General features: G+C 36.2%; 1 protein-coding gene across 1 annotated transcript in view; it reads left to right on the top strand.

Moving 5' to 3' along the window:
* Positions 1-378: 378 nt before the first annotated feature.
* Positions 379-18,761, top strand: part of LOC140147881 (alpha-N-acetylneuraminide alpha-2,8-sialyltransferase-like) — a 26,345-nt gene continuing 7,962 nt past the window's right edge. Inside the window, exons 1-2 of the mRNA XM_072169663.1 lie at positions 379-717; positions 18,635-18,712. Coding sequence (XP_072025764.1) covers positions 578-717; positions 18,635-18,712 — 218 coding nt within the window. The 5' untranslated portion in view covers positions 379-577. The remainder of the gene's footprint in view (positions 718-18,634; positions 18,713-18,761) is intronic.

An 18,761-nucleotide genomic window follows, 5' to 3' on the forward strand; every position in this document is an offset into this window, starting at 1 on the left:
TAAAAGCTGCGTTATTCTGCCGATTTGAGGTTTTGTGCATTTGTAATTACCACAAGTGGTATTACTTCTATGAGACGATTAAGGTACGGTGGATAATGACAATTCTGCATGCTTGAATGAACTTAATAAATAAATGCCTATATGGTATAGAATGGAAGTTCTAGTGCACCTTAAGTTATTAATAATGAGCATTAGTATTGTCATGACAACCTGTAGCTTATTTTGCTTGTTTTAGGGATGTATAATGGGCGGGAGGGAACCTCGATTGGATTTCAGAGGGAGTGTGCCTCTAAGCATACCAAGAAGCAACCCCATTGGGTTATGTGAATGTCTTTATACATCCTCTGATAAGTGACAGAAAACTCACTCATTATTCAAATTTGCTTTTGTCATGTAAACACAATGAATTTGGTTGAATCCAACTACGTGTAGGGGTGGACTGGCATGTGTACAAATGGATATATTAATTAGAAAAAGCATTTCAGTCAACGTGTAACTACCGAGGAAAATATTGTTAGTGACGAATTTAGATATCAGTGGTCTATTTCATTTTATTCTTCTGTCACAATTAGCGACTATGTCTTTATACAAACTACGCAATAAAAAATCCGTTGTCTTTATACTAGCAATATTATTTGGTGGTAATGTATTGCTGCTCCTTCACTTGGGCACTGGCAGGTATATGCAAACTGAAATATCTTCCTATTCAACAAAAAAGTAAGTAAAATGCGTTTTTAATAATACTACAGTCTGTATATCTACCTCGATTCACCGGCACTGGCTTTGAAGTTCAGCGTGTGCTGCGTTGGCTTTGCGTACTTTCTTGCATGTACATATGCGACACGATGATCGCTCGCGTAAAGATATGTACAGTACACGCACCGAGTAACGCTAGGCTAACGCAGAACACGCTGAACTTCAAAGCTAGTGCCGGTGATTCGTGGTAGATATACAGACTATATTAACTGTTTAATCACTTCATTGTTTTGTCTTCGTTCATAATTACAATACTTTTCTATTAGTTTTCTATTATGTCCTCATTAAAGGGGATATTGCCTTCAAACTTACACACGCTGTCCAATATCAATATTGTCCAATTTATGCATCTTTGTGAGAAAACCAGATGAGCAATGGTTTTTGGGGTTATGGTGAGCAGCGGTGACCTATGTTCAAGGGTATAAGTAGGATGACCAATGAACCATCAACTTGATTAGAACACTCCCATAGACATTTCGGGAGCTCAACTGTGCACTGCTTGCACAGACATTTCTAAATTCAGCTCATTCTTTTATTTTTCATAATTGTTCTGTAAAAATTGGAAATGTTAATGCCAATTATGTTTTGTAACTATCCTGCAAATTACAGCAACGTGACTTATTTGGTTTTTCTGTAAGTGTGAGTCAAAATTGGTCCATCGCCACAGTGCGCTTAATTACCAGTGGCCAAGTGCAGCACTGCTCAGAATGGCACAAAATATTCAGATGAATAAGATCAGGTGAAAACCTTGACCTACTGAGCTGTAATTTGGCAGAGTTGTCGTTATTACCTCTATCATACCCTCTGTAAAAAGGTTAAAAAAATGGACAAGTAGATCTCGAGTTAAAAATTAAATCACCAGCTTCCCTTTGGAATTTCCATACACCTTTCGAATCATGTTAAATACACACCTTTCTGAACATAAATGTGAAGTTTCGTGCTCATTTGTTGTATTTTTCACCTGATCTCAACCCAAAACATTTTCTTATATTTATACCATCTGCACTGACTTGTTGCTATACACGCACAGGAGCTGTACTTTTAAAATACGCGCCTAATCAATAATGAGTCTTTCACTCCATTGTTAAAGTACTGTGCTCCCTGTAGCATATGGAGTGACCAGGTCCTAGAGTGTGATGGTTTTGTAGCAGATGACAGTATTCATTCAAGCCTATCAAGGTCAGTTATATTAGCCACTTGCTGCATGGCTGGGCATTATCAGCTATCAAAGAGATACCTTATGCCGCTGCCAATCACAATAGAGGTTAAACATTTTGTTAAAACCCCAGAAGTGATATCAGGACAAAGCTGTGCATGTTGGTACTTGATTGTTTGGAATCCTATGTTGAAAATCCCTTGTAGTACATTAGTATTTTTCTTATGTGTAGTGTATATTGTTGTGGAAAAAAAGTTCACCTGGACTTTTGATTTTGTGCCACTTCGGCCATTATGGATGATTTTTGGCAAATGTTTTCTAAAAGCATGATTTCAGTGCCTCAGTTTGAAGAAATACTTAATGCTATTGACTAGTAAAGTGCCATTTCATAAGAAACCCCTTTGATACTTCACAATATGCTTGTTTCATGTTTGCATATATATTAAAATAAAGAAATATAAAAAGGTTAATATATGCTTATAACAATTTTGCTCACATTGCTATTTTTAGACTTTGTCAATTTATTTCGTTCCAATGACCGGTCAGAATGGGAAACTTTGAAAATTCATAATTCGAAAAGTTTTTGACCGATTTTGATCATGAAATTATGATGGTCATCCCTAGTATTAGGTTTGGCTGACAACGATGGCCGATCATTTAAAGGGGTGACCCTATTGGTTTACGACAGGGATTGTCTTCAAACTTACATACAATATCAAATATCGTCCCTTTTATGCATCTATGTGCGAAAACGAGAATATTTTCAGCGTAAATGTGAATAGTTAGCACAATCAGCCAGAAACATGCAGCACCGTTGCCGTATTTCCGTCGTGTGATTCGCCATACCACTACGCCCATCATTCTTGACAAAATATCTCATTCTTTTTGTTTTAATTCGAACCTGAAATATTTTCTTTTAATTTTGTGTATATCATCATATACATTAGACTATGCCATAGTCGATTTTTGATAAATAAAAATATGTTATTAATCATGATGAACGCATTCAGTTGAACTCGAAATTATACTGATATTTATTACATCAAAATACTAGTATAAATGGTTATGAAAAAGTTTATATAATTATATTTGTGACAGTAAATTTACAGTAAAAAACGTAGGCAAATCTAAACCACAAGACTAAGCATGGTGGTACAATTCGCCCTAGATGCGCACGTTCATCCACCAACTTTCGCGCCACCACAAAAGCATTCCATAGATAATTGTGTACCATATAGTTAATGGTAATGGTACGTGTCGGGAGGATTTAAACAATAACGATATCTGGGGGAACAATCACAAGCCAGATTCATTTAAAGATGCATTATATCATGACCAATTTTAGTTAGGCCAGAAATTGGCCTAACTCTCCATAGAGTCCCGTGTTAAAAATGTTATCCGCAATCCAAAGTCAGTAGTCCACTTGGGAAGCTAACAAACAGAGGGAGTACGGTGACTGAAAAGATCAGATGTGAAAATCTATCAATTGTGCACAAATAATTGAATCAGAGTTTTAAGCTTAAATGTAATAGCCAGAAGCACAATTGGCAAGTGGACTACGGAGAAGTCTACATATGGTCGAATCCAACGAAAAGTGTACACGGCATGTTCAGGGCCATAACTTAAAAGTATTAATCAATTGGCATTCATTTTTGTATTGTGTTTATTCGCCTTGATCATACGCTTCGCGCCATATATAATAAGACCCCTTCTGTGAAAAACTTAGACACAGAGACCCCAAAACATGCTATTTTTACCCATTTTTCAAAATATTTCTTAAAGTATTTTTAAAACGTCTAAATCAGTTATGAAAAGAAGTCATTGGATTGAATCTAAATTGATTTCCTGAAAGGCGTGTATTCAAAGATTGCCTGTTCAATTTTTCACATATTTGTACATAATTATGAATTTTTTGTGATCATTTTTTGAGTGGTATTTTTTACATTACCTACGAATACAATTTTTCATAGCACTAGATATATCTTTAAAAATGGAAATCACTAATAAATGCGCAATTGATACAAGCTTTGATATGTCCAATACTGAAATGCATTGCATTCGGGCATCTTTATTATTGTGTTTAGCTGCCAGAAATTCTAAATGGCACAAAGGTAGGTTTGGTAAAAAAATATGCATTACCTCCGAATACATGTTAAAAGCTGTGTCATTTCCACAAAGTGAGAGAATAGTAAACAATAGTTAAGCAATAGGTGCAGGGTAATACACTCTTTATTTCTACCAAGATTCAATAGCCTGCGTTTAAATATTTCTGAGATGTCAACAATAAAAGCAAGTTTTCTTAGGTAAATTTCGGTAACCGAATGTTACCTACGAATACAATTTGACATCATGACAGTATTGTGAAACACCGCCATTCATGCCAATGCCCATATTGGTACATAACGAAGGCCTGTATGTTTGCTATCAAATCATATGTCAATGAAAGTTGCGAATTCACATACATGCCCACCATGCAAAACTGAATACGGCTTAATTGTTGAAAAATATGTACTGAAATAGACGACGGTCTGCTCATTTGAAAGAAAAATCAGATTCAAAGAAGATTAGAAGGGATAAATACTTGGATTTGTCAACTGTCATGTGTGCTTCATTTTAAATGTTTACCGACCTTCTGGTGTTTGAGTAATTTGTGTCCAAATTGATTTATTCGAAGGTAACTTTTGACGTTTTCGCTAAGGTTACCTACGAATACAATGGAAAAAACGACTGTTCTCATTGTCTCATGATCTAGACAACATAATGATGGACCCTGGTATAAAGCTAATTGTAGTTGCCCTCAAACGTAAGGCCACAAGACGTAATTGACTCCAAGATGGACTTCACAAGTCTGCAATAACGGTTTTAAGCGAGTTGTGTGCAATTAAGCAAATTAAAGTCACTTTAGTGCCTTTGTTTCTTACTTCAATACTCTTTCAACCGCTGTGAACCGACATTATTAATACATGATAGGGTCTAAAGTATCAATAAACGCACATAAAGAAAATGATACATTCAAAGTGCTTTATAAAATGAAGTTTTGATTGGGATATCCACCAAAAGTCTAATTCTTACCTACAAATACTGAAATGTTACTTACGAATACAGCATAATACATGACATGTGTAATGAAGTGTCGCTACCAATGGAAATTAATTGTCAAAAACTTTAAGCGGTACCCCAGGACACTATTATTACCCATATACGGATTCATTCAACATTTATTTATTATGTAAAATTGCTGATTAACTACTTGTATATCAAAATGAAGTGGTCAAAATCTTGCTAAAAGCATCAAAAAATTTTGATCTAAGGTAATAGCATTTATTCATTTGGACGTACCATCTGAAAGAGATCTACAAACTACCATTTTATTAATTCATTACCATAATAGCAAACTTTAAACCTGTAAACTCAATATAGATATTGTTAAATCGCTCATGTTACCTACGAATACCCGGGTTTGTTCACCTTTTCATTGTATAAAGCGTTAGGTGTATGCTTATAATTCCTAATATTCTTGAAAACATATATCCTACTCGTTCTTATACAATGTGTAAATTGATTCATACTCATTTGATAAATAAAATACAGAAACTGACCTAAACTTCATTTTCAAAAATAAACTAGCATAAATTGACTAAGATCATATTGATCGCGTTATAAAAATAAAAACAAATATTTTCTGGTTGAGCTAGCATTTTCCTGACACCCTGTGGTCTACATTACACGAAAAAAGCGTTAATGGGAATATTCCATTTGTTTTAGGTTGATTAGTATTGCGATAGTGAAAGCATCCTAGTGGTATTCGTAGGTAACATTGGGTTTTGATATCACATTTACTATCACTCGTCCTGGATTTATTTTTCAAGATTAGTAATGGCACTTTTGGTTCCTATAAGGCCAATATGTCATCAATCAATGGGCAAAAGGACTTTTATTTTTGGCCCGTGGACACTTTTGGTTGGATTCGACCATATACATTAAACATTTTTCATTTATTTTATGATTTTTGTAAATGAAAAAAAATTAGCTTTCATTATTGTAATTTTAATTAACTAATTAATTAAAGGAGTATTTCGTGATCCTAGCATCCTCTTTTTATGACATTTTCCAGTAGATATCCACGATAAAAACCTATTCCCAAAATTTCAGTTGATTGCGATTTTGTGTTCGCGATTATGCATGATTATGTGTATCACACTGCTCCATAGACAATACGTTGTAATTTCGTTCTGGTATGCAGAACGAAATTTCACGATATCTAAACTAAATAATCTGCAAGAAATATTTTGTACATAAACATTATGTATCCAGGGGTTTACAGGGATATAAAAATCTCAACGTTTTTTGAGAAAAGTGGGGGGATGAGGCTGTGGATCACGAAATGCCCTTTTAATTAATTTTGTATTTTTTCTTATATTTTTTCATGTTCCTCGTATCATGCTTGAGAAGATAAGGTCTTGTATTTGTATTTATTTCGCCCCTTACGTATTTCTTTATTTTTGTTTTCAACTAGAACCAGTGGTGTAGCGTGGGTCTGATTGGGGGCACCGACCATGATTGGTGGGCACAAGCCGTTTTTTTGGCAATATTCCTATGGGATTTTTAAAATTTTGCAATCGATTGGGGGGTACGTGCCCCCCGTGCCCCTATGACGCTACGCCACTGCCCAGAACAAAATATACTTTTCTGACATGATCGTGCTCTGGGTCTGAACTGTTTCCGTTTGAAATCCCTGTTACGTGAATCACGCTATTGTGGACCATCCTTCTGATACTTGAATGTTTGGAGAATTGGAACGGTCTTTTGTCTACCTTTCTATTTGTAAATAGATGAGGAGGTCAAAATTGTCATCCTCGCCGAATAGGAAAGTAAGTGTAATAGTACGGCACTACGTTGATCGATACCCTGGTACGAACCCAAGCACAGTTACAACACAGCGTGTGGCTTGTCTTCCCGGGCTTGTCTTGTACATTGCGAAATGAGCTTACATGTTTGCATATAATGATTGACTCTAGAAATGCCAACATAAATAATCAAAGAACGTTATCTTAAGAATTATTTCAGTATCGAAATCAGTAGGAACAGAAAGCGTACGGTGTACACATTCCAGAAAAATGTAAATTTGTTATAGCATTCTTAGTAGAGGACCAGCCTGTAGACTCCGTGACTAAATCATAGAACAAAAGTTTGAGAGTCATTTTGGGATCTTTGATTGATTGTGAATAAATTTAGCTTGGGCTCACCTCCTGAAACTTCCGGGCATTCCGGGGAGGGGTCAATCAAGGTCACATGGGGGTCAAATTTTCAGAGTGTTCCAACTATGCCAAGTAATATATCAAAATACTCGTATGGTCATGAGGATTCCAAAAATGTATAGTTTGTTATGCGTCAGACCTTTCTAGAGGGCGCTTTGATGATAAATTTCCAAAGGTCAACGACCTTTTTAAATTCTGACCATGAGTTATAACGTCTGATTTTGGTAATTTTGGTGTCTAATTATATGTTTTCTTACATGAGAAATACAACTAAGCAAATTAAAAACTATACAAGGAACCGATGACCCCAGGGAGATAAATAACAGATTAACATTTGCCCACCTAGCAAATTATTTTGCCCACTCAGTAAATTCAACTTGTCCATTGCCCAAAAATGCCCACTCAGTAAATTATGTGCACCATATAAACTAGAACCATGATGATATCTCTTTAAATAACTGTTGTTATTTGAAAGTGATGTATCTTTTTCATAACATGTGCCAATTTATTTAGTTACGTTGAACTTTGATGCAGAAATAGATATCACACAGTAAACAATGGTATAAGAAGCTCAAATTAAAAAAATATATATTTTGTGCAATTTCCACACAAAACCTGAAAAAATTCACTGAGCTCATAATTTGAAATCTTTATTGGCGTGGGTTTAGTTTTGAGAAATAAATCGAGATAATACATTTCTCATTTCAAGAAGTGCCTGGAATACATAATGTTTTTTTTTACACCTTTCAACTCTGATTCAACCTGTTTCTCTATCATTTTGTGCAACATTGTAGCTATTACTTAAATACAAAATAATACAAAATACAAAATAATACAAAATATTATTGTTGGGAAATAGGTCGAAAAACTTCAAGGTCGGTAATACTGTCTAAAATGATAGTACCAGTAAATTCATTTTTAAAAAAAATGGGAAAACTAATATCACATGCCAGGAAATACTTGTAAACATTAAAAATATTAGTATGCCTACTTGGTAAAATATTGGGTAGGCAATCCTTTATATTTCAAATTATATGTAAATAAATAAATAAAAATCAATTTAGTTCATGTTTTTAAATTAAATGCAAACAGATGTTCATAATTTTTTATCAAATAATTTCAACACATTTAGCATATCAGATACTAATTAGCATAATACCGTCTCTAATCTGTGACTATAATATGTGTGATATTGGTTAGAAGTTACATAGTAACTGTTCAAAATTTTATTTCACTACCGTACCAAATAAAAACATTTCCCTTCCCATTACTTTTTCTTTTTCCAAGTTTGGGAACTATCACAAAAGGCCATTTTCCTAAGGTCCATATTATGGGGAGGTTAAATTTCACTTTTTACATTTAAGCCGATTTCTTTGCAAAAACATGTCCTCATTTTAGAACTGCCCACCCAGTAAATTATGTTCCCTGATTTGAGGGCAAAAATAAATTGAATTGCCCACCCAGTGAATTTACCTCCTGGATGACCCCCTTTTGCAACAGGGCTGCTAAAAACATCCATATTGTAATTATTAGGTCATCGGTTCCATGTACAGTTTTTTAAGTTGCGTAGTTGTATTTCTCATGCAAGAAAACATATAATTAAAAAAAAAAAAAAAAGAAGAAAAGCGCAGTGATTTATAGTGCGCTACGCACAGGCACAACGCCTAGACGTTGATCCACAAGCCTCAGCACACTTTACAGGTTGTCGCTGACCACTATGGCCCCACATCATTCCATAAACCATTAAACAACAATTCAGGGACTTTGCTGCTTCAAGAGCGCACACCCTAGACATTCCACAAATAACCATCGCAACCAGGATCAGCTCCCCGAGTTTCGTACGGGATACAACGAGACAAATTAGCAGCGAGTTCCTTGTCCAAGGGAATTTCAAGATAACTCAATTTTTCCACGAGAGCATACTAGGCACCACCAGGGTTCGAACTCGCTACCTCTCGCACCATAGTCGAACGCCTTATCGATTGAGTCAACTTGACTGCTAAGATAATCTGATAATCTGATAATTAGATACCAAAATCACCATCGCTACACAGAAATTGTGTTCTACAAAGGATAGACAATTTACACAATAGGGTGCTTGCACGGAAGATCATAAGTTCAAATCATCCTCCAGACACGCTCCAGAAGACATATGCAAATGCATGGAGTACAATACCAATCACCTGTAAACTGGTATAGATCAAAGTAAATCTTTCTACTCCATGCATTAGCATATCTTATGGAGCTTGTCTGGAGGATGATTTGAACTAATGACCATTCGTGCAAGCACTCTTTTTGACATAACTTTAGAAATATTTGAATAGGGCAACATGAGTAAATAATAAGAAAACAAACATCACGCCCTCGATGCAACTCGCATGTAATCGAAGGTCATACAAGATAATCTGATAACAATAGCTTGACAATAGCTATCTATAATCCGTTTCGAGTCCCTTCATACACAGTCTCTGGTCCAATGCATATACTGTGTGTATTGTTCCCGGGTATTGTCAATGCAGTCAAGCAAACATGTATTACATTTTGAAAAGGCTATATTGTATCATAGTGATGTATGGCCAATGGACAATGGCCAATCACAGGCGAAGTAATCAAATAGCAGTGACTCTTGCCTTTGTTACTACATGTCAGTCATCTTGTGATTATCGGAGCATGTAAACCTGCAAAAATCGAGACAAACTGCCAGCCATATGCCGAAAGGGGTCCCAACTCATGGCGCAGGACCAAAATACAGGTCATTTCATATACAGTATGGATGTGTATAGCATAAACCCCGCAAATAGGAAAAATTAAAGGCATAGGGGAAATACAAACCACCATATATCTACTTCTACTCATGATAGTTAATTCATTTTGGTATCAATATATATCTAATTGATTGTTTGAACAGGAGTGTAGCAAGATTCTCGGGGGCCCATGGCCAAGGAGCAATACGGGGCCCTTTTAGCATCTGCTTAATATTAGCCACATCCCTTAGGGGACAACCCAAAAGTTCGATGAAGTCCTATAAACGAAAGTCCTTTCGTTAGGAGGCTGAACCCCTCCCCTCCCTCTAACTTAAATGTGAAATATCGAAAATTCCAGTATTTCTAGACAAATACGAATACTAAGTGGCCCAAACATACTGCAGTTACTGTCCGTTTTCCTATACACAATACACAGTGCTCTTTCCCATTGACGCGTGACCCCTACAAATAGCCCTACGTTAACAGTATGGGGATATGACTAGTTAACGTCGCTGTGTGAAAAATAACCGGCCAATATTAAAAGTACTCCTCTAAAGTTCTAGAAAATATAGTTTTTTAACATGTCCTAAATTTTTAGCTAATTTAGATGTTTGGAAATATTCGTACTTTGGTGTTTTAGTTAATGTTATAGGTAATAGTACATTGCCTAGTTAACGTCGCTGTGAGAAAAATAACCGGCCAATATTAAAAGACTCTTCTAAAATTCTAGACAATATAGTTTTGTAACATGTCCTAAATTTTTAGCTAATTTAGGTGTTTGGAGAGGGTCGTACTTTTGTGTTTTAGGAAGGATATGTAAACGACAGATAACACCAAAAATATGAAGAAATTATTTCCAAACAGTGTTAAGTCAACAATCATTATGTTGCTCATTTTCAAGAATGCTGGTTTACAAAAAGCACGCCATTGTCTCATTTCGTGAACAATGGTACACATACCATTGTTTCCTTTCGTTTCCTTTATAATCGGTTACCCAACTGAAGCTTTAATACAAACTTTATTGCGATATCGCACATGAAAACAGTCACATGTGCACAGCCAGAGAAGATCCGATTTAATCAGTTGAGCTGTTTCAATGAGTGTTATCTTGGTTTAATAGCTTTTAATGGGGTTAAGTCCTGCAAAGGTCGAGATGAATTCTACTGTAGACATGACTGCATCATGAATTAAACCCAAAATTATATGGTTTAATTAGCTATAAATTTGCAAATGGTCATTTGCGACTCACTCTTTTATATTTCTACATTTAATCCGCTGTTAAATAGATTAACATTTTCAAACTATACATTAAGTAATTAACACACAGCAAACAAGAGGCAATCATTTTGAATCTTTGTTGTTGGTTTATTATGTGAGTGGGAAGCAGTGGCGTAGCGTCATAGGGGCACGTGCCCCCAATCGATTGCAAAATTTAGAAAATCACATAGGAAAATAGCCAATATATCATATGGCTTGTGCCTCCCCATCAGACCTGGTGCCCCCAATCATGGTCGGTGGCCCCCAATCGGATGACCCACGCTACGCCACTGGTGGGAATGATGTTAACGTATTCATCGGTTATTAGAGACTTTGCGGAATGAAGTTACTTTAACTGGAACGGCAACTTCAGAAATATTGATTGGATTTCTTACTCAAATTTACTCCAACGCGAACGTACAGCTTTTTTAAAATTAAGTGTTTCTATTTTAAGTTATAGGTGTTTCTAAATTTCCCTAAAATCAAAAATTTAAAAAATAATTTTCTATAAAATTAAACACTTTATCCCAAAAAGCTGGCGAGAGAATTTAGGTATTAAGCTTATACACCATCCCTGAAAGTTTGGAAACCATAGCACACTCCATGTAGGCAAAAGAGATTATAATGTGTAAAAATTTAGGTAATTTTCAAAAAATAAAGAAATACATAAGAAATGGTAAAATTTTTATGAAACTCTAAAAATAGGTGAATTGAAGACTTATCTTTAGTTTGTTCTAAGTTTTGAATTAATACACAATTCCAATTTGCTATTGTGGCTATTTTGCTGCAAGCTTGATTAGCCGTTCATCCTCGTCCATCTAAACCAGCGCTATTCCACCTTTTTAACACACCGGGTTAGAAATAAATAATGAAAAACTGCATGGGCTCAACATTTTTATTTTCAAAGTGTAATAGTAATATCATTTACAATAATTTAATTTGCCATCTATTTTGTTTGAATAAATTTTGTAAACTATGTAAATTAATTCATATGTTTCCATGTTTGCTAAAGTCTATTATCCTTGGCCAAAATGTATGGTTATGAATTGTGACACTGACACTTTAATACCTGAAAAAAAATGGAAGATGAAGTCATTCCATAAATAAACTAAATTTAATAGAGTAAGTCTACCTGTAACCATGGTATTATATGTAATTACCTTTATTCTTAGCTATAGGGCCTGCAAAATTCATGGGTCATGTGATCTTTATGAAAATTATTCACGTGTCTTCTCATGCATGCATGAATCAAGTAGTCATGGAAACCTTTGAAAAAATAATATATACATAAATCGTTCCATGTCAACATATTCTATAGAAAAAATTATGACAATGAAATAAGGAAAAAATGCAACTAAGACCACGAACACTGCCGTGTTGTGACCCCTTAATGACCTTTGACCCCAAAATTTATGAAAACCCCGCAGACATTGGCTAATGTCAATGCTTGTGTGCACGTGCCATCACTTGCCATGTTATTTGTGGCCGAGGGGCATTTTAAAGGTATTCCGTTTAATAACGAAAGTGACCCCTTAATGACCCCAAATAAAAAATACCACATATACTTTGGCCAACCACAATTCATGTGTGAACATACCGTTACTGTCCTATGCTTTTCTTAGCTAATAACATTTTTGAAGGTATTTTGTTTTTATAACGGAAGTGACCCCTTAATGGCCTTTGACCCCAAATCTGTGTAAACCCTATAGATACTAGGTAATAACAATGCATGTGTGCAAGTGGCGTCACTGTCCTGCTTAAATTGTGGGAGAAGCTGCATTTTGAGTTGAAATCACGTTTTTGACCCTATGACCCATGCGTGATCTTTGACCCACGAGTTTCATGTGACATGTAGGGGCATGGTCAATGATGGTTGTGACCAAGTTAGGTCAAAATCGATGTAAGCATGTGAGTGCTAGAGCAAATGTAAAGGTTGACAGAAAGAAGAACTCACTCATTATCTCAGCCGCTTAAGGGAACAAACCAAAAGATCGATGACGTCCTATAAACGAAACTAGTTTCATTTAGGGGGAGGGGTAAAAATACTCGATTACGTTTGTAAAAAAAACATCGGGTTGAAGAATCTGCTATTATTAGCTTTTCCTCATCAAAATGGTTCTTTTTTTGGGGGGGGGGGGGTAGCTTGGGGTCCAAGCATGAAAGAAAGGAAAACATATTCAGATATTGTTGAATATTTTTAGAAACTTACAATATGTACATTGTAATATCGTGAATGCAAAGAAAATAAAAACAGAATCAAGGAAATCCCCGATTCATAAACATGATAAATGTTCAATTGTAAAACACAAGATATAAACGCAAATGTTTGGACAAAGAAAAACAAATTGTTCAGCCTTGCGTCGCTTTTACCGTTATTCCCTAACCTCATTTCTTTCTCAAAATATTCTTCACCACTTTCATCAGAAGAAACAAGAATTTTGAATTAAAGAAAAAAGTAAAAGGGTAGCAAAGTATAGAAGCAACGAAAACCAGTTCCGGAGAGAAGAGCAGGGAAAAACTCAGCAAATAAAGATACAAAACCAAGATAGAAAAAGAGAGAAAGAAAAGAAATAGCGCGAACAAGAAACAAGCAAGTAGAAAAAGATACCCTGGGAAAGATGAAAATAATATAGTTCGAAGAAAGAAGCAAAGAATACAGAATAAAGAAAACCGAAAGTGAGAAAGAAAAGACATATGAGGAAGTGAAAGAAGGAAGAATAAAGAAATTCTAAATTTCCAATGAAGGACAAGGAATGGAAACATGAAAGAGCTATTCATCGAGAAAAGCAAATGAAATGAAATGAAGCGAAAGTTGCTCTGTGCAAAATGGTATCGTATAATATTTTGTCCATTAAAAGAAAGATGTACATCAAGGCTGTCCAGTTTCTACATTATTGTTTATATTAACTATTGAAGTTTTGGCCTGTAAAATAAGATAAGAAATGGTATAAAACTTCCAGGGATTCTCTGGCAAGAACAGTGTTGATTTTTAAACTATTAGCTTAGTTATTTTTTATTTTACTTATTAGTTATTTTGACAAAGTAATATAACATTATAACATCAGGAACTCAAATGTACAATTTTATTACGTTTAACAAAACAAGAGAACCCTCGCCGCTCGGTAACAGCATGGTATATTTTCAAATATAAATTCCGAAATGTTTTTGCAGGCCGAAGGGGGGGTTGAAGCATTTTTTGTCAGACAGGGGGGTAGTTTTTGGTACACATTTACGGGGCACCTTTTAAATAACACGCTCTAAGAAGGCTTAGAAAAGCACTAGAAAATTTCATGCCCGCGACGCTCGCATCTTAAATCTAGACAATCTAAAGTTTGCAAAATTTGGCATGCCGTCAGCAGCCTGCTACGCTAACTGCCTAAGTCATTTTTTGTAATTTCGAGAACAACGAACAAAATATGGTTCAAACATGCATTTAAACATATTTATTCACCAATCTTTGCATAAGAACAAATGATAATGATACAAATGAAAGGGAATAATCCGAAATAATTAGGGTGATTACGTAACTGATGCATGCTTGAACCACATTTTGTTCTTTGTTCTCAAAATTACAAAAAATGACTTAGGCAACTAGCGTAGCAGGCTGACGATGTGCAAAGAGGGGGTGCAAATATTTTGGCAGGCCGAGAGGGGGGCAAGCAATTGTTGGCATGCCGAGAGGGAGGAAGCAATTTTTGGCACGCCATATGGGAATTTACCCACCGCGGCTCATAATAATTGAATAACCCCTAATATAAATTAGGAATCAAGAACTTCATAATTGTAGTACAATAGTATGGTCTGCTTTGTGATGTTTGTATTAAAGTCAATTAGTAATTTTGCTTGCCAAAACCAGTAAGTTTTTACTTACTAATATTTCGTCCATCTCGTCGGAGGACTTCATCAGATGTGAGCATCTGATCCACTTTCCCAGGAAACTGGCTTCCGGTTGTGAGTAGTCTTACTTCCAGTCTTCAAAAGTGGGTCAAATACGTGACTTAGGAAATAAGTGCCTTCCTCTCTATTAATGGTCTTTGTCCCCCTCTTTCTGATCTCAATCACTGCTCGTACTTATTTGCCCTTGCGACATGATCAGATATGGCCGACTTAGTTTGTTCTTCCTCGGATGCCCTACGTTCTGACCGTGTGAACTTTTTCTCGTTGGCTTTCTTAACTTCCGCTTGATGTTCCGCAAGCCGAATCCCAAACAATCGAGAGGTCTCGCCAACATAACTGAGATCGCAATTTTGGCAGCCGATCTCGTAAATACAATTGCCTGTTTTTAGTTTGTCTCTTTTGTCTTTGGGGTGGACCAGGATTTTTTTGAGGGTTTGATGTAGTTTCATAGCGGTGTCGACTTTGTGCTTTTTGAAAATTCTTTGGACTCGTTCAGAAATTCCATTCACATAATGGAGCACTACCATGCCCTTGCCTTTGTCCTCATTCTTTTGATCTTTCTTTACGCCAGGTTTTTCAGCTGGTTTTGTTTTTTGTTGCATTTTTGCTTTCACTTGGTCCACTGCCCATTTTGGATAGCCACAGTTTTTCAGGGCTCCTCTCACATGTTTCTCTTCATTCGCTCTATCCGCTTCATCCGTAACCACGCTGTACATGCGATCAAACAGGGTTCGGACTACACCCATTTTCCGGAGGGGGTGTTCTGACTTGAAACTGAGATATTGGTCAGTGTGGGTTGGTTTCCTGTATACCAGGAGCTTTACCGAACAATCAGGTTTCCGGACAATTAGCGTGTCGAGAAATGGTATTTTCCCTTCTTTCTCTTCTTCATAGGTAAATTTTATACTGTCTGTTTTGTCGACTGTGTTTAGATGATCGGTTAGGTTTTGAACTTGACCTGTTTTTATTATTTCTAGCAAATCATCCACATTACGACGACAATACCGTGGCTTACAATCAATCGGGTGCAGTGGCGATTGCTTGCTGTTCCAAAAATTCCACAAAGAAATTTGCTATGATGGGGCTGACTGGGCTGCCCATCGCGGCGCAAAACCGTTGCCTGTATGGCACCTCTGAATTCAAAATAAGTGGTGGTTAATATAAATTCAAGGAGTTCGATAATGTCTTCAACTTTAAGTTTGATGCGCAATTTTAGATCTTTGTCCTCTACCAGTCTTTTTTTAACCACATCTAGGGCCTCCTTTATTGGCGTATTTGTAAACAAGGACACCACGTCGTGCGAGTTGAAAATTTCATTGTCCTCAATACACACTCCACTTAGATGTCTCATAGCCGAGGGAATCTGTATAATCGACGATTGGTCGTACTGGGTTACCTTGTTTGTGGATTTTTGTGGTACAGTAGAGAAGTGGTGTATTTGCCGTGGTATGGTACAAAAGCTTATATTGTTTCTCATCAATTTTGTTCTCTTTCTTAAGTCTAGCAAGGATGGAAGTTAACTTTCGCTTATACTTTGGGGTTGGGTCAGCTTTCAGTTTTTCATAAGTTCTTTCGTCTTTCAGCATTTCGTGAACCATTTCTTCATAATCTACTTTGTTTAAGACTACAGTTGACCTACCCTTGTCTGCGCCCATAATCAAGATCGAGTCATTATTCTTGAGGGAATTGATGGCTAACCTCTCCTCTTTCGTGATGTTAGACTGAGGGGGCTTCGCATTTCTAAGTACACCTACTACTTCAGCTCTAAGCGCCGGTCTTTCATCGGCAGGGATGAAACTGCATGCTTTTTCCGTGGCAACAATGAATTCTTCATTGGGAATATGATCGCAACTTACCGCGAAATTGAGCCCTTTCCTCCGGTTCCGACAGTTTGTGCTTGGATAAGTTAGTCACCCATTTTTTGAGTTGATTTTCTGATAGATCTACATTGTCCTGGCGTTTTGGGGGCAATAATTTGACCCATTTTTGAAGACTGGAAGTAAGACTACTTACAACCGGAAGCCAGTTTCCCGGGAAAGTGGATCAGATGCTCACATCTGATGAAGTCCTCCGACGAGATGGACGAATATTTAGTAAAAACTTACTGGTTTTGGCAAGCAAAATTACTAATTGATTTGATGAACAAACCTGATGAATCTATTCACTTTGTAATATAGGTAATGAAGTTTGGGAAATTTTGAGGAAATCAGTAGACAGTAGGTGTACTTGTGTCACAAGTTGTGTTGATATGCCGGCTTTATTGATCCATCCACATCGATAGTATAGGGCAATATGCTATGTCCAGTTTAATATACCTCGTTTAGTATAATTAGGCATAGATCTAAATTTTCAACATTTCAAGATTACGTTTCTGGCAGGGAGGGAGGGGGTCAGCCGAGAAACCAAACTAGTGACGTTTATAGGACGTCATCGATCTTTTGGTTTGTTCCCTAACTGTGGTGTTCTCATGGGGGATTTTAATTCAAATTTGCTTTTGTCATGTAAACACAATGAATTTGGTTGAATCCAATTACGTGTAAGTTGGGACTGGCATGTGTAAACGTCAGATTTGGAAAAAAATGACCAAACTCATTAAAAAAGATTATGGCTTTAAATAGCTTTTAACTACTTTTTACTAACGCAATCGGCCTTTTTGACCCACTCCCCATAACAAAAGGACTTTCGTTTATGACTTCATCAAACTTTTGGATTTTTCCCTTCAAGTTTATATTTCAAATTTCGACACACCAAGATTATTATATATACTTCCTTGTGTTGAGATTCATCATTAAATATTTCTCACATTTGTCTTTATTACAATTATTATATCAATATGTAGCTAATTGATTGTTCTAACTTGTTAGTATTATTTTAAAGCAAAGCACTCAATAGTTGTTAGGTAGCTAGAGAGAACAAAAGTAAATCTAAATTTACCATGTGTAAACAATATAAAATGGCAATATTAAGGGGCAGATGAAATACAAACCACCATAACTTATCTTTTACTGATCATAATGAATTTATTTTGATATCAATAGCTAATTGATTGTTCTAACGTTCTGGTACTAGTATTAGTTTAAACCAAAGTACACAGTAGTTGTCAGGTTGAAACTAAAGACAAATTGGCACACTTTTTGGACGCCATGTTGCAATGAGAATGTATAATTTAGCCATATGGCCCTTTAGTTATATATAAGACCTATAAACAGAGGCGGCGTCGGAATTTTTTCTGGGGGGGGGGGGCATGGCGGAAGTGAATTTCAGGGGTGGGCAAAATCGCCGCAAAAAGTGGAAATTTACGTGATTTTGGGGATTTTAGACAAGAAAAATATGGGGGGGGGGGGGGGGGTGGGCAAATGCCCCCTTACATGCCTGGAAAACAACACAGCTAAAATACTTCTGCTGTGATTGTAAGCCTATTATATACACTTCAATTGGCAACGCATCACACTTTTTGTATAAATTTCTGGAACTGCTTATTTCTTTGCTAAGGTAAATCCGTTTTCCTCCACAGCGATGAAAAAACGTTATGTTGTTTAAAATTGCTAATTTTCTACTCATTTTAGGAATCATTTTCAACAAGGGGCTATGAATGTGATTATAAATTTGATGAACTACAGGCACTATCCTTCCGCAGCAGACGGGTAAGTGTACTTGTTGAAGGAATCTCGCGGAGATTTCTAATGGTAATTT

Source organism: Amphiura filiformis, chromosome 1 (genome assembly GCF_039555335.1).
Source record: "Amphiura filiformis chromosome 1, Afil_fr2py, whole genome shotgun sequence".
NCBI classification, from domain to species: Eukaryota; Metazoa; Echinodermata; class Ophiuroidea; order Amphilepidida; family Amphiuridae; genus Amphiura; species Amphiura filiformis.